Source organism: Bubalus kerabau, chromosome 16 (genome assembly GCF_029407905.1).
Source record: "Bubalus kerabau isolate K-KA32 ecotype Philippines breed swamp buffalo chromosome 16, PCC_UOA_SB_1v2, whole genome shotgun sequence".
NCBI lineage: Eukaryota > Metazoa > Chordata > Mammalia > Artiodactyla > Bovidae > Bubalus > Bubalus kerabau.
This window is the reverse complement of record NC_073639.1, coordinates 73,312,060-73,324,923: the sequence shown is the minus strand read 5'-3', so window position 1 is coordinate 73,324,923 and position 12,864 is coordinate 73,312,060. Positions and strand designations below refer to the sequence as shown.

Here is a 12,864-nt window from a genome sequence, read left to right as displayed (position 1 = left end):
CTCTCTAGGTTTGGTTTTCCCTTCCCTGCATTTTCCTGTCAAGAAACTGAAGTGGAAATTACCCTTAAAAAGTCCCACCAGCTGGGTTGAGTCAGACTCATGTTTTTTTTTTTTTTTTTTTTTTTCTGCTGAAATCTATTCCTTATGTTAGAGAATATAATTCTAAACATAAGTGAGTGACACAACATTAGTTGTGTCCGACTCTTTGCGACCCTGTGGACTGTAGCCCACCAGGCTCCTCCATCCATGGGATTCTCCAGGCAAGAATACTGGAGTGGGTTGCCATTTCCTTCTCCAGGGGATCCTCCCGACCCAGGGATCAAACCCAGGTCTCCTGCATTGCAGGCAGACGCTTTAACCTCTGAGCCACCAGGGAAGCTAATTTAAAGCAACAGAGTAGCTTGGAATAAGCATGCCTGTCCTCTCGTCATTTATATTTCGGATCATTACCAGATGTGAGGTTACGGCTTAGGAGGTGGTGGTAGAGAAGACAACCAGAGCCCCTTTTTTAGCAGCCCTTTGGGTGGCGGCCTTGTTTAGCTGTATTTAAGTGGACATCGACCTTGTGTGGCTCACATTATTTTAGGGTGGGGGGAACCCTTTGTCCTCGAGCATAGGCTTCAGCTGGGCTAGCACACGGTCACACCCAGACCTTGCGGTGTTAGTCACACCGCCGAACGTGACCAGAACTTGGGGAGGAGCTAGCCGAGGTGCTGATGACCGCGGCCGCCGAGGTGGCTAAGGTGGGGCACAGCGTCGCCTGCGCCCTGCCTCCTCTTCAGCTGACTGGGCCAGGGCGTGGAAGTCTGAGGACAGGGGGTGGCCTGGCTGCCCCCGGCCTCTGGAGCCGCCCCTTGGTGTGTCTGGGGCACTCTTGAGAGCAGGGCTCTGGCCAGAGGAGTGAGGGAGGCCCCACAGCCGTCTCCTGGCTCCCAAGTTACCTCTCCTGTTTGTAGGGCAGCCCCTTTCACCCTTCAGAGCAGTAACAGGCCCTCAGGTGTTCAGGCTTGTGTGGTTCAATAGACTTTGGCTTCTCGTTCACGCATCATTTTCTCAATACTTCAGAGCAGAGAGAGAATGTGGTATTTAGCCATATTTTACCGTGGGAAATTGAGTCAAAGAGACGTCCAGTAACTTGGTAAGTCAGTAGTGAACCCCAAACTTGAACACATCCATATCTTGTGTCTTTAAGGTGAATGCACTTTCTGATACGGGTATTGTGGATGTATGACACCTTGAAATGTTACTGTTGGGACTCTATTAAAAAATCAGGGTTCCCTATACATCATGAGAGGGACGTTTTTCATTCTGAGGGTTTAAAGGCATACACACTGGGGACATAGGGTGTGTGTGGGAAACTCCTCCAGATACAGAGAGACCGGCCTCCCTGACGTCACGTCACTGTCCCGTGAGTGTGCTTTACACAGCAGCTCGGACCCCAGGCCCTGGAGAGCAATGTTTCCTGTATGAGTCCCACCCAGCAGTAAAGGAGGTGATTATAGCCATTACTTGGACAAGGTGTTAAACCCTGTTCACATTTTCTTTTTTTTTTTCCCATCCTTGCTGGCTAGAGGCCAGCATCTCAGTTTAGTGTTAACACGTCCTTGATGCCTCCAAGCACTCAGTCATCCTGCTTTTCGACTAAGAACTGCTTTCAGTCTCGGCAAACTTTGAACTGAACTTGAACCATGCTGCTTTGATTTCATTGTATTGACTCCTATGACTGCCTGTTGTTAGCAAAGCCATAATGACTTCTATTTGAAGTAGTAACATATGCCTTCCTCCCCCTGTTGCCCCCTTCCCCCCGCAGCACCTCCACTGCCCACCCCCCCAGAGCCCTCTGCAGTGCAGTGAGAGCGCGTGGAGTCCTAACCCCTAGACGCCGGGGGATTCCCGTGCCTTCCTTTGAAAGTATTTTTCTTTGAAGTGAATACATTTTATTAGAAGAGCGATAGTGAGCTGGTTTTGGAGATGGCGAGACTGGCAGAGGTGCTGCAGGAATGACGGAGGTCTGAGGCCCTGGGGTCGCTGAGGCCTGCCCGGGCTGTAGGAGGCAGGGGCGCCGGCCGCTGACGCCAGGAGCCTCGGGGAGGTGACCTGCTGTGCCAAGGGAGGGGCCCGTTTGAGTGGTGGGCGGTGGCAATAATGGGACTTGAGTGAGCTGGATTCTGGTCCATGCACTTGAAAGGGCTGCAGTATCGATGCTTCTCTTTTTTCCCTTTTTCTAGAAATGGACCTGAATTTGAAGCGAGGATACGACAGAACGAGATCAACAACCCCAAGTTCAACTTCCTGAACCCCAATGACCCTTACCATGCCTACTACCGGCACAAGGTCAGCGAGTTCAAGGAGGGCAAGGCTCAGGAGCCCTCGGCCGCCATCCCCAAGGTCATGCAGCAGCAGCAGCAGGCCTCCCAGCAGCAGCTGCCCCAGAAGGTGGGAGCCCACCCTGCGCCTCGCTGCCCCGGGGCTGAGGGAGGGAGACGATGAACTGCTGTCCACACCTCACAGCCACGCAGGCAGAAACGTGAGGCCTCTGTCCACATCTTACAGAGATGGATGCTGAGGCTCACACAGCTGAGGGTTGCTGACAGTTGGCATGGGCTGAATGCCTGTCCAGCTCTGTGCTCAGAGCTTTGGCGGCCTTGTCTCACTGGTGCCTCACAGGCTGTGTGAGGAGGCCAGTAAAATGAGCCTTTTTCAGACGAGGACTCGGAGGCTCAGGGAAGCACAATCTACCCATGGCCACGGAGTCAGGACCCTAAAGTCCAGGCTCCCAGTGCCTGCTCCTTGCCTGACCGTGGCGTCGGGGTAGTGCCACGGCATGGCTTGTGGGCCCCTTCTTGTGTGCCCCTCTCTCCTGTCTTGCCTTCCCGGGGCCCCTGTGTGGCCTGCCCTCATACCCTCGTAGCACTGGGGAGGACTCGGGCTGTCAGTGAGGACACATTTTGCCTGCTGTGTAGACCTGGACTGGACCTTTCTCTTTGCTCCCTCCTGAGCCATGGTGACAAAGGCTACCCCTTGTGTTACTGTGGGAAATAAAGGTTGGAGAAGGCTCTGAGACCTTGCATTGCAATTGATTACTCCTGGTGCCTCAGGCAGCCTCAGCTTCCTCATCTGTAGAAAGAATTCCCAGTACTTGTGTCCACTCATCGTTCGTGTGGAGGTCAGATGAGGGGTCCTCTGCACATGTGTAGGGCTTACTACATCCTCTGTCCCCATTGGGTGGGATTTAATTAACTATCCCTGTTGGATCTTCTGCCACCCAGTTTTGGTCCTCAGTTTCAGGGCAGCAGTGGACATGCAGAGAGACACGGTTCTCACTCAGAAAGCCACTCAGGAGTCGAGGCCACCCTTGGCCGAGACATCGATGCTCTTTGAGTTGGGCTTCTCTCCCACCACGTGCTGGGGCATGCGTGTGATTAACAGAGGAGTAGAGAGCCATGCCGTCCTCCGGTGGTGCGTGCCTGCCCCGTCTCTGTAGCCAGTCCATCCCTTGCCTCTCGCCTCATATTCCCTTTCCATCTTAGGTTCAAGCCCAAGTGATACAAGAGACCATTGTGCCCAAAGAGCCCCCTCCCGAGTTTGAGTTCATCGCAGACCCCCCTTCCATCTCAGCCTTCGACCTGGACGTGGTGAAGCTGACAGCTCAGTTTGTGGCCAGGAACGGGCGCCAGTTTCTGACCCAGCTGATGCAGAAAGAGCAGCGCAACTACCAGTTTGACTTCCTGCGCCCGCAGCACAGCCTCTTCAACTACTTCACGAAGCTGGTGGAGCAGTACACCAAGGTGCCTGGGCGGGGCCCGGGGAGAGCACGCTGCCGCCAGTGACGGCTCTCCTCCATCCTTGGACTTGAATGGCCTTGGACAGCCATTCAAGTCACCAGACCCAAGGGTTATTACAGTATCAAGTTTAAGTGAGCCCTGGGTTAACTTCCGCTAGCGGGCTGCTTCCAGGGTTAACTGCTTCCTGTTTCTTCTCCCTCAGAACCTGGGTATGGACATTTAGCACTCTAACCTGAGGGCGCTGGTGTGTCTCTGGACTTGGGAATTCCAGGAACAGATCTGTTCTTGGGGAAGGGGGACAGGGAGGGTGGAGTGGGGCTGAGCCGCTTTGCCAGTGAAGGTGGGTACGGTTGGGCCGGTTGGAAAGAGTGGCTCTTTTACACGAGGCCACCATTTGCTCTCTCAGCAAATAAGCTTTGAGTGCCAGGCCCTGTTCCAAGCTCTGGGTATGCAGCAGTGAACTGAAGACAAAAATCTCTTGTCTTTGTGGAGACTGATCTAGTGAGGGGACAACAAGCAAGCGCACCGTTAGTGTGTGTCAGATGGTGATAAACACCGTGGATAAAATGCTACAGAGAAAGCAGGGCATGGATGTCCAGGGACGGGGAACCTGCGGGCTGCAGTCTTCAGCATGGTCACTGGGGATCCTGGGGGCCTGTGCAGAAGCGTAAGGGCAGATCCGCCCCGGGGTAGTCACTGCATGCTGACGGTGTGGATGGTGATCTGCTGGTGCTTTTACTTACTCCCTGCTGGTCCTCGCAGCCTTTTAAGTTGACAGTGCCATCTTTAAGTGGCAGCATCACAGTTTTGTAGACGCAAACCAAGTTACAGAGGTTAAGTAACTTGCCTAGCATCGCCCAGTCAAGTGCAGCTGCGGTTGGTCCCGTCACCCCTGCCCTCCTTTCTCCTCCGCAGGCCGCTCTGTCCCATGTTGTGCTGCACTAACAGGTGCTTTAACTCTTCCGTGTTTCAGATCTTGATTCCACCCAAAGGCTTATTTACCAAACTCAAGAAGGAGGCAGAGAACCCCCGGGAAGTTTTGGACCAGGTAAACTGAATTTCTTCCTTTCTTCCTTTTTAATAGTCTTGCTTGTTTGTGGCTGTGCTGGGTCTTTGTTGCTTTGTGCGGGCTTCCGCTGGTTGTGGTGAGTGGGGGCTACTCTTCAGTGCGGCATGTGGGCTTCTTGTGTTGCGGAGCACAGGCTCTGGACACGTGGGCCTCAGGAGATAGAGCACACGGGCCCTCGAGTGCTCGGGCTTAGCTGCTCAGAGGCATGTGGAATCCTCCCAGATCAGGGTTCCAATCCACATCCCCTGCATTGGCAGGTGTGCCACCAGGGAAGTCCTAAACTGAATTTCTTACAACCAGTTACTGACCGCACAAGTTACAGCATGTGGGTTCTGTTGTGTGTTTGGAAATGGTCTCTGAATTGGCACCTTGTTATGCTCCAGGCACAGTTGTGGTGGGAAGAAGGGCATTGAGGCTGCAAAGGCCAAAGAAACCTGGGTTCTCTGGTCCCTAACTTGCCACTCTTCTCTTCACTTCTCTGGGTCTCCGGTTTTCTTCTTTTGCTAGAAGCCAGCTTTTGAATGGGTTCTTGGGCAACAACTGCCTTTTGAAGTCTGGTTTTCAGAGTCAGGAGACCAGGCATGTTGATCTGGCGGTTCTGGGAGGCTGCTTGAAGCCTTCTGTTTTGCAGGCTGTCAGGCAGCCGCGGCTCCTGTGGGCACATGGTTGTCACACAGACTTCCTGGGAGGGAGGAGTTTGCTCGCCACCCGCCAACTCAAGTAGAAAACTTTGAGGTTCTAACAGAGAGCTGCCCTTGGGGCCCAGACAGAGGTCTCTGGCATTCAGATTTTCATCCTGTCCAGACTCTGGGCCTGGCTGAAACCAGATGCAGATTCCATAGTCTGCTCCAGGAAGTCCCTCTGGTGGGCAGAGCAGCCTCCTGTTCTGAAGGAGACGCTGGCTCTGGTGAAGGCCCTGGAGGTGACAGCCTCCTCAGGAGCTGACCCTGATTCAGCTCAGCACTGCGCCGTTCCCCTCCCTTCAGGTGTGTTACCGCGTGGAGTGGGCCAAGTTCCAGGAGCGTGAGAGGAAGAAGGAGGAGGAGGAGAAGGAGAAGGAGCGGGTTGCCTATGCTCAGATCGACTGGCATGACTTCGTGGTGGTGGAAACAGTGGACTTCCAACCCAACGAGCAAGGTTGGTCTGTGACTCCTGTTGGCGGAGCCAGGAGCTGGGCGCCATCGTCCTGGGAGAGCCGGCCAAGCTGTCCCCGGGGAGCGGGAGGATCCCGGGGAGGCTTCTGTCTCCTCCCTGTTTTCAGAAGACTTCGGTCCTCCCGCTGCCCCAGTTACACGCAGTTCAACAGATAGCATTGTGCCCGGCCCTGGGTGGGCCTCTGGGGGTGGGAGAGAGACCAGGCGGCCCCAGCCCTGAGAGCTGACGGCATGGGGCGGGCCGCCCGACAGGCCTCTGACGGGAGTGTCTGCGGAGCTCTCCCTTGACTCCTGCTCGCCCTCTGCCAGGGAACTTCCCCCCGCCCACCACCCCAGAGGAGCTGGGGGCCCGGATCCTCATTCAGGAGCGCTATGAGAAGTTTGGGGAGAGTGAGGAGGTTGAGATGGAGGTCGAGTCCGATGAGGAGGACGAGAAACAGGAGAAGGCGGAGGAGCCTCCATCCCAGCTGGACCAGGACACCCAAGTACAAGACATGGATGAGGTGTGCTCCTGGGGGGCCTGGGGTGACTCTTTCCTGGAGCCAAGGGCAAGGGGGTGCGTTCCTCTGAGTGAGTGTGCCAGCCTCCTCTTGATGCCTGAGAGGAGGCCTGGGTCCTGAGTAAGGCGTCCCTTTTTCCAGCTTGGGCAACAAAGATCCCTTCGTAGGCGAGGCTCCGCGAGCCATGCCAGCTTGTTTGGTGACCGTCCTCCTCTGCCCAGAGGCCCCGCTCACTACCACCCCCAGGCTGGCTCTCCTTAGGGAACCCTCTGTGCTGGATACTTGGATGCTTTTGAGCCTAGGCCCAAACGATCAGCAGTTTCCAGAGCTTTTCTGACTGGAGCTTGTGCTTCCTCTTGGCACCTCTGCCCCTTCGAGCCAGGCCTCCCTGCAGGCTTAGAGTCTCCAGAGCCAAGCCACTTTCCTCCCCTCGGAAAGAATTTGTGTGCAGCCTGAGAAGAAAGGCCCACGTGTCTGTGGGAATTGACTTTTTCTCTCCCTCCCAGCATTGCTCCGTGCGTGGCTCCCATTGAGCGCTGACTTGCCCCCCATGGCCCTCCCCAGCACGTTAAGTGCCCTTGGCCTCTTGGGACTGCCTGGTGCCAGCTGCTGGAGATGCCTGGGCAGAGTGTCAGCACCACAGCCCCCAGCGCTGCCATTCAAGCTGTGAGGAAGCTGCTTGGCCTGCTGCCGGCTGGCACCGGCCGCCTGGGGAGCTTAGCACGGGGATGCTGGCTGGCAGGGGCCTCGGCTGCTTGCTACCCTGCGAGCTGCCAGGCTTGGCTACAGGGAGGTGGCTTCTCGTTCCTGCTCTGAGTCACGCCACTGCCTTGCTTTTCAGGGTTCAGATGATGAAGAAGAAGGGCAGAAAGTACCGCCACCCCCGGAGACGCCCATGCCACCTCCTCTGCCCCCAACTCCAGACCAGGTCATTGTCCGGAAGGACTATGACCCAAAAGGTGAGTTCCGTTTTTCTGCCTCGTGTTTCTCAGACCTGTGTTTGTTTCCAGGATGGGGGCTTGTCATAAGGCATTGGGAGTCCCTGTGTCGTGGGCCTCACAGCAGAGCGTGGGACTTGGTCGTCTGTGGTGCCCTGGCTCAGCGCACAGGGCCTGGGAAAGCATGTTACTGCGTGGGCAGTGCAGGAATGAAGCAGCACTGTCTTAACCCAGGCTGCCACCCAGGTTCTCACTCGGCCATCTCTGTCGCCTTTCAGCTTCCAAGCCTCTGCCTCCAGCCCCCGCTCCCGATGAGTATCTTGTGTCCCCCATTACCGGGGAGAAGATCCCTGCCAGCAAGATGCAGGAGCACATGCGCATTGGGCTTCTCGACCCCCGTTGGCTGGAGCAGCGGGATCGCTCCATCCGTGAGAAGCAGAGCGATGACGAGGTGTACGCGCCAGGTGAGGTGGGGTGTTCCCCACTCGGACCACACCCCTCCTTTGACTCAGCCGTAACTCACTTTGGCCCATTGGGATCTCTTAAGTTAATAGTCAACTTGCTTTAATCAAATGCAGAAAGCTTTGAGGTCAGCAGGAGCTTTTGAGGATAGGTGTGGTCTAGGAAGCTACAAAAGAACCGCCTATTTTCTAAAAACCCTGCAGAGGATTCCTGCAGAGGCAGGCACCCGAGGTGGGTGGCGTGTGCCCATTGGCATCCTGGAGCAGGATCTGACTGCAGCTGGGAGGGGTGCTCACTCCCAGGCCATCTTAGAGTGGAGGCTGTGGTGGCTGGAGGGTGCTGAGCATCTTGAACTGAGACACGTTGGTCCCTTGATTGTGAGAAGCAGCCCTACAGGGAGGAGGAGACTGTCCCGGAGGCTGGAGACCCCTGTTCTAGAGTCTGGACTCTTCTCCTTGCCACGTTGCTCATGTGGCCCTGTCCTCTCAGATGCCTTTTGTTAAGTTGGGGTTGGACACGCTCCGGTTTCCAGGCCTAGTGCTCATCAGGCGGCCTTCCCCAGGCTCAGAGGGCCGGCGCAAGGCACTGGGACCCACAGACAGCTGTGTCCCGTAAGAACAGCCTCCACCTGCACCGACTGAGCCGCCGTCCTCTCGGACGGGCACCAGGTTTAGTTTTCTTCTCTGTCGCCCGCCTTTGTTCTCGGACTCTATCCAGGTCTGGATATCGAGAGCAGCTTGAAGCAGCTGGCCGAGCGGCGTACAGACATCTTTGGTGTGGAGGAAACGGCCATCGGTAAGAAGATCGGTGAGGAGGAGATCCAGAAGCCGGAAGAGAAGGTGCGGCTCGGTGACTGCCACCGCCTTTCCTGTTGCCAGCACCCCACTTGCGCTTAGTTCCGGGAGCCCTGACCAGTGTGGCTTTGCCTCCCATGCAGGTGACCTGGGACGGCCACTCTGGCAGCATGGCCCGGACCCAGCAGGCCGCCCAGGCCAACATCACCCTCCAGGAGCAGATTGAGGCCATCCACAAGGCAAAGGGCCTGGTGCCGGAGGATGACACCAAAGAGAAGATCGGCCCGAGCAAGCCCAACGAGATCCCCCAGCAGCCGCCGCCGCCGTCCTCAGCCACCAACATCCCCAGTTCAGCCCCGCCCATTACATCGGTGCCCCGGCCGCCCGCGGTTAGCCCGCAGCCACCCCGGACGGGTCCCTGGAGCTGGGTTCCCCGGGTTGGATGGTGCCAGCTCAGGGCAGCGGTCTCACAGGAGCCTGAGGGCAGAATGGGTCAAATCAAGAGAAAAGAACCCTTTAGTTAGAAGTGGGAACCTCCAGCCTGGCCTTCCATTTGTGTGGGAGGGCTGGAACCGGGAGGGAGGCGGGTGGCGAACGTGAGAAGCAGGCTTGGGTCAGGGAGGCCAGGAGGACTTAAGGGGCCTTGGAGGACCGCTGGCCTGACTCCAGTGGACTGAGTCAAGGGCAGTCTGTTCAGTTTCTCTCTCAGTGGGTGGAGTCCCAAGCAGCAAGAGTGTCGCCCTGGGTCTCTCTCCGTGTGGTTTGTGGTTCTGTCAGAGCCCCGTGTGAGGCTGCGCTATCAGCCCCAGGCTATCCAACGCCGTCCCCAGAGGCTGCAGGGGGTCGGCTGCCGGCTGTGTGCCCCGGGGTGCAGCCTCGGCTTCCCGTGACCCGCAGGTCCCTCCCGCCCGCAGATGCCGCCTCCCGTCCGCACCACAGTTGTGTCCGCAGTACCTGTCATGCCCCGGCCCCCGATGGCATCCGTGGTCCGGCTGCCCCCAGGCTCAGTGATCGCCCCCATGCCGCCGATCATCCACGCGCCCAGGATCAACGTGGTGCCCATGCCTCCCTCGGCCCCTCCTATCATGGCGCCTCGCCCACCACCCATGATTGTGCCGACAGGTCAGTGTCTCTCGTGTCACTTTCCAGGCCACTGGGTCAGTGCTACAGACCAGGCCTCGAGCAGAGCAGCGGCTGAGGGGAGCGCCCGCTGTCCCAGCGGTGGCTCCAGCCCAGAGGAGAGCCTTGACTTAGCTCTGTGAGAGATTCCTGGGGTGGAGGGGCTTGGGCTCCTGGCTCCTGGCTCCTGGGGGAGATAAGCTGATGAGGCAGACCTGGGGTATGTGCACCCAGTGGGGTCAGGCCTGGACGGGCGCTGAGGCCTGTTGGCAGCTCCTGCTCCTTCCGTCGGCCCCGCCCTTCCTCCAGTTTCCTGGTACCCCGTCTGGGCAGGCGCCCAGGTCCCCTGCTGGGGAGCTCACTGGCTGCCAGACTCAGCCAGGAGTGGTCTTTCACGCCTCTGCCTGGGAGAAGTCGGAAACCTGTGCAGTCTCCCCTCACCGTCAGCCGCCGGGGTCCTGGGTGCCTTCCTCCCACTCACGTGGCTGCTCGCTCCTGCCCTGCAGCTTTTGTGCCCGCCCCGCCCGTGGCACCCGTCCCTGCTCCAGCCCCCATGCCGCCTGTCCACCCCCCACCTCCCATGGAAGACGAGCCTGCCTCTAAGAAACTGAAGACCGAGGACAGCCTCATGCCTGAGGAGGAGTTTCTGCGCAGAAACAAGGCATGTGACCCAGAGTTACCCATACCTGCAGCGTCTAGACAAGTTGGGGGGACCGTCCCGCCCCCATTACACGCCTTGTCCCGCCCTGTGCTGCTCCCATGGTTTTGGCTTCTGGCACCTAGGTCAGCTGCTGGAGGCCCAGGAGGCTTCTGAGGCTTCCAAGTGCCCAACATGCCTGATGTGGGGTCAGCCGCCAGCTGTCAGCGGTCCCCCTGGTGTGAACAGTCGTAGAGGCCAACAGGGAGACCCAGCTGCACAGGCAGCCGGGCTCCAGTATGAAGCGGGTTCAGGACACAGGAGGAAATCCTGGGGACAGTTCTTCGTTTCTTTGTGAACTTTGACTCCAGTTGCCGCCCTCAAGAGTCTTGTAGGGATCCTGTTGGGGTATTAGGAACAAAGGCTGGGAACCTTGGCACTTCCGGGGCCTGGGGAAGCTGGCAGGCTCTAGTGAGGAGGCAGAAACAGTCCCAGCCCCACTGCCCCAGGGCATTTGAGCAGATCCTTTTTTTTTTCCTTTCTGACAGTAGTTTCCATTTCTTGAGTACCTACTCAAGTGCTGGGATAGAACCACGCCTTTTACTGAAGGCTCGCAGCCTCACCGGCCAGCAGTTGTGATCAGCTGCTTCACTGAGTTGGGAACCCAGGTCTTCTGACCTCACAGTTCATGTTCTTTCCCCTGTGGTACTTCCTGAGGCTTGCAGAGCACTTTCATGTCCCTTCTTCAGTTCCAGCCTCACCATTAGGCAGGCTAGGGATCATTCTAAAGAAGCGAGATCAGTTCTTGAAAAGGGGAGTGAGTTGTTCCATGTCACAGGTGGTGTCAGTAGTAAATCAGGCCAGAGTCCAGGAGTCCTATTGGACAGGTGACATTGTCTCAAGGGCCCGGGACTAGAGAGCGTAGTTCCTGTTTGACCCAGGACTTCCCAGGCATAATGGCCACTCCTGACTTGCAGGGTCCAGTGTCCATCAAAGTCCAGGTGCCCAACATGCAGGATAAGACAGAATGGAAACTGAATGGACAGGTGCTGGTCTTCACCCTCCCCCTCACAGACCAGGTAAGAGTTGCTGCCCCCAACTGGCCTCAGGCGCAGGGGCACCAAGGCCTCGGGGACGCTTCCTCCAGCTGACCTTAGCGAGGGGTGACTGACCGCTCCTCCATCCCACAGGTCTCCGTCATCAAGGTGAAGATTCATGAAGCCACAGGCATGCCAGCAGGGAAACAGAAGCTGCAGTACGAGGTGAGTTGGGTGTCAGCTGCCCTTGTCCTCTCTGTTGTCCCAGAAGCTAAGTCATTTGTGGGATCAGGAGTGGGGAGATGCCTGGTTGTGGCTGTGTAAGTCCATCCTAGAAGCCATGATGCTGGCGGCGGGTGCTGGGGCAGGTTAGTCTGACAGGGTGAGTGAGGCTCTGGCAGGGTCACAGCACAGTCTTGTGTGGGGTCTGGACGTCTCAGTGACATCTTGGGGGTGTTCTGGCAGGTTCCTGCCCCGGGGGTGGAGCCACCCCAGCGAGTGTGGCCTCAGGCAGCCCGGCTTTGTGCTCGGACACAGGTGGCGGCCCAGCCACCCTGGCGCTGCCAGATCAGGGGCTGCTGTGTTCACCCTTTTTGGACTTTGACTCTGAGCCCTACTCCAGGCCTCAGTTTCCTTCTCTGTAAAATGAGGCTCTTGGACTAGCTGGCCTCTCGATCTTATGATCTGAGAGTCAACATTCATGGGTTGATCAGGGCCAGATTCTTGGGAGTGTTTCACTCCCACCCAGCGCCACTCCTGTTCTGCCCCTCCTGCCTTCAAGCCCCTGTGTTAGCTAAGAGTGTTGGGAGCTGTGAAGCAGCTCATTGTGCTCACACTGCCCTGGGCTGAGGCACTCCTTCTATTTCCTAGGGCATTTTCATCAAGGATTCCAACTCGCTGGCTTACTACAACATGGCCAACGGTGCCATCATCCACCTGGCGCTCAAGGAGAGAGGCGGGAGGAAGAAGTAGGAGAAGCCTGCTGTCAGGTCCTGCCACTGTCGCTCTGCCTGTCCTGCCCCCACTCCCTGTCCCCGAGCCAGGAGACCCTGACTTGCACATTTGTGTCCCTCTTGCTAAGTTTGGAAATTCAAATTGGCCGGCAGAGTTCCCCACCCCCACCCCCAATTGATCGCAGAGGGCTTGCTCAGGCTCTCTCCCCCCAGTGGTCCCTGGAATCCCTTTGTGCTCAGGTCTTGGTTTGAGGGCATTCGTTTCTTCAGGCAGCCTGTTAGGAGACGTGAGACCAGGGATGCCCTGTAGGATGCGATCACAGCGCCAGGTGGCTCGTAGAGAGTGGCTGTCGTCATCGTTGGTTGTTTGGTATTTTGCCACGGGCTAATAAACCTCTTCAACCCTTCTTGTGAAA

At 57.3% G+C, this 12,864-nt stretch overlaps 1 protein-coding gene across 3 annotated transcripts in view; it reads left to right on the top strand.

Moving 5' to 3' along the window:
* The window catches only part of SF3A1 (splicing factor 3a subunit 1), a 19,059-nt gene extending 6,195 nt beyond the window's left edge, over positions 1-12,864 (top strand). Inside the window, exons 3-17 of one of the 3 annotated variants that reach the window (XM_055549567.1) lie at positions 2,229-2,436; positions 3,531-3,788; positions 4,759-4,833; positions 5,841-5,991; positions 6,318-6,511; positions 7,350-7,467; positions 7,725-7,910; positions 8,626-8,747; positions 8,846-9,091; positions 9,617-9,824; positions 10,328-10,482; positions 11,436-11,537; positions 11,649-11,720; positions 12,366-12,484; positions 12,723-12,864. In XM_055549567.1, the coding sequence (XP_055405542.1) occupies positions 2,229-2,436; positions 3,531-3,788; positions 4,759-4,833; positions 5,841-5,991; positions 6,318-6,511; positions 7,350-7,467; positions 7,725-7,910; positions 8,626-8,747; positions 8,846-9,091; positions 9,617-9,824; positions 10,328-10,482; positions 11,436-11,537; positions 11,649-11,720; positions 12,366-12,467 (2,197 nt within the window). In that variant the 3' untranslated portion in view covers positions 12,468-12,484; positions 12,723-12,864. Of the gene's footprint in view, positions 1-2,228; positions 2,437-3,530; positions 3,789-4,758; positions 4,834-5,840; positions 5,992-6,317; positions 6,512-7,349; positions 7,468-7,724; positions 7,911-8,625; positions 8,748-8,845; positions 9,092-9,616; positions 9,825-10,327; positions 10,483-11,435; positions 11,538-11,648; positions 11,721-12,365 lie in introns of all 3 variants that reach the window. The other 2 variants (XM_055549565.1, XM_055549564.1) reach the window with 2 other exon arrangements.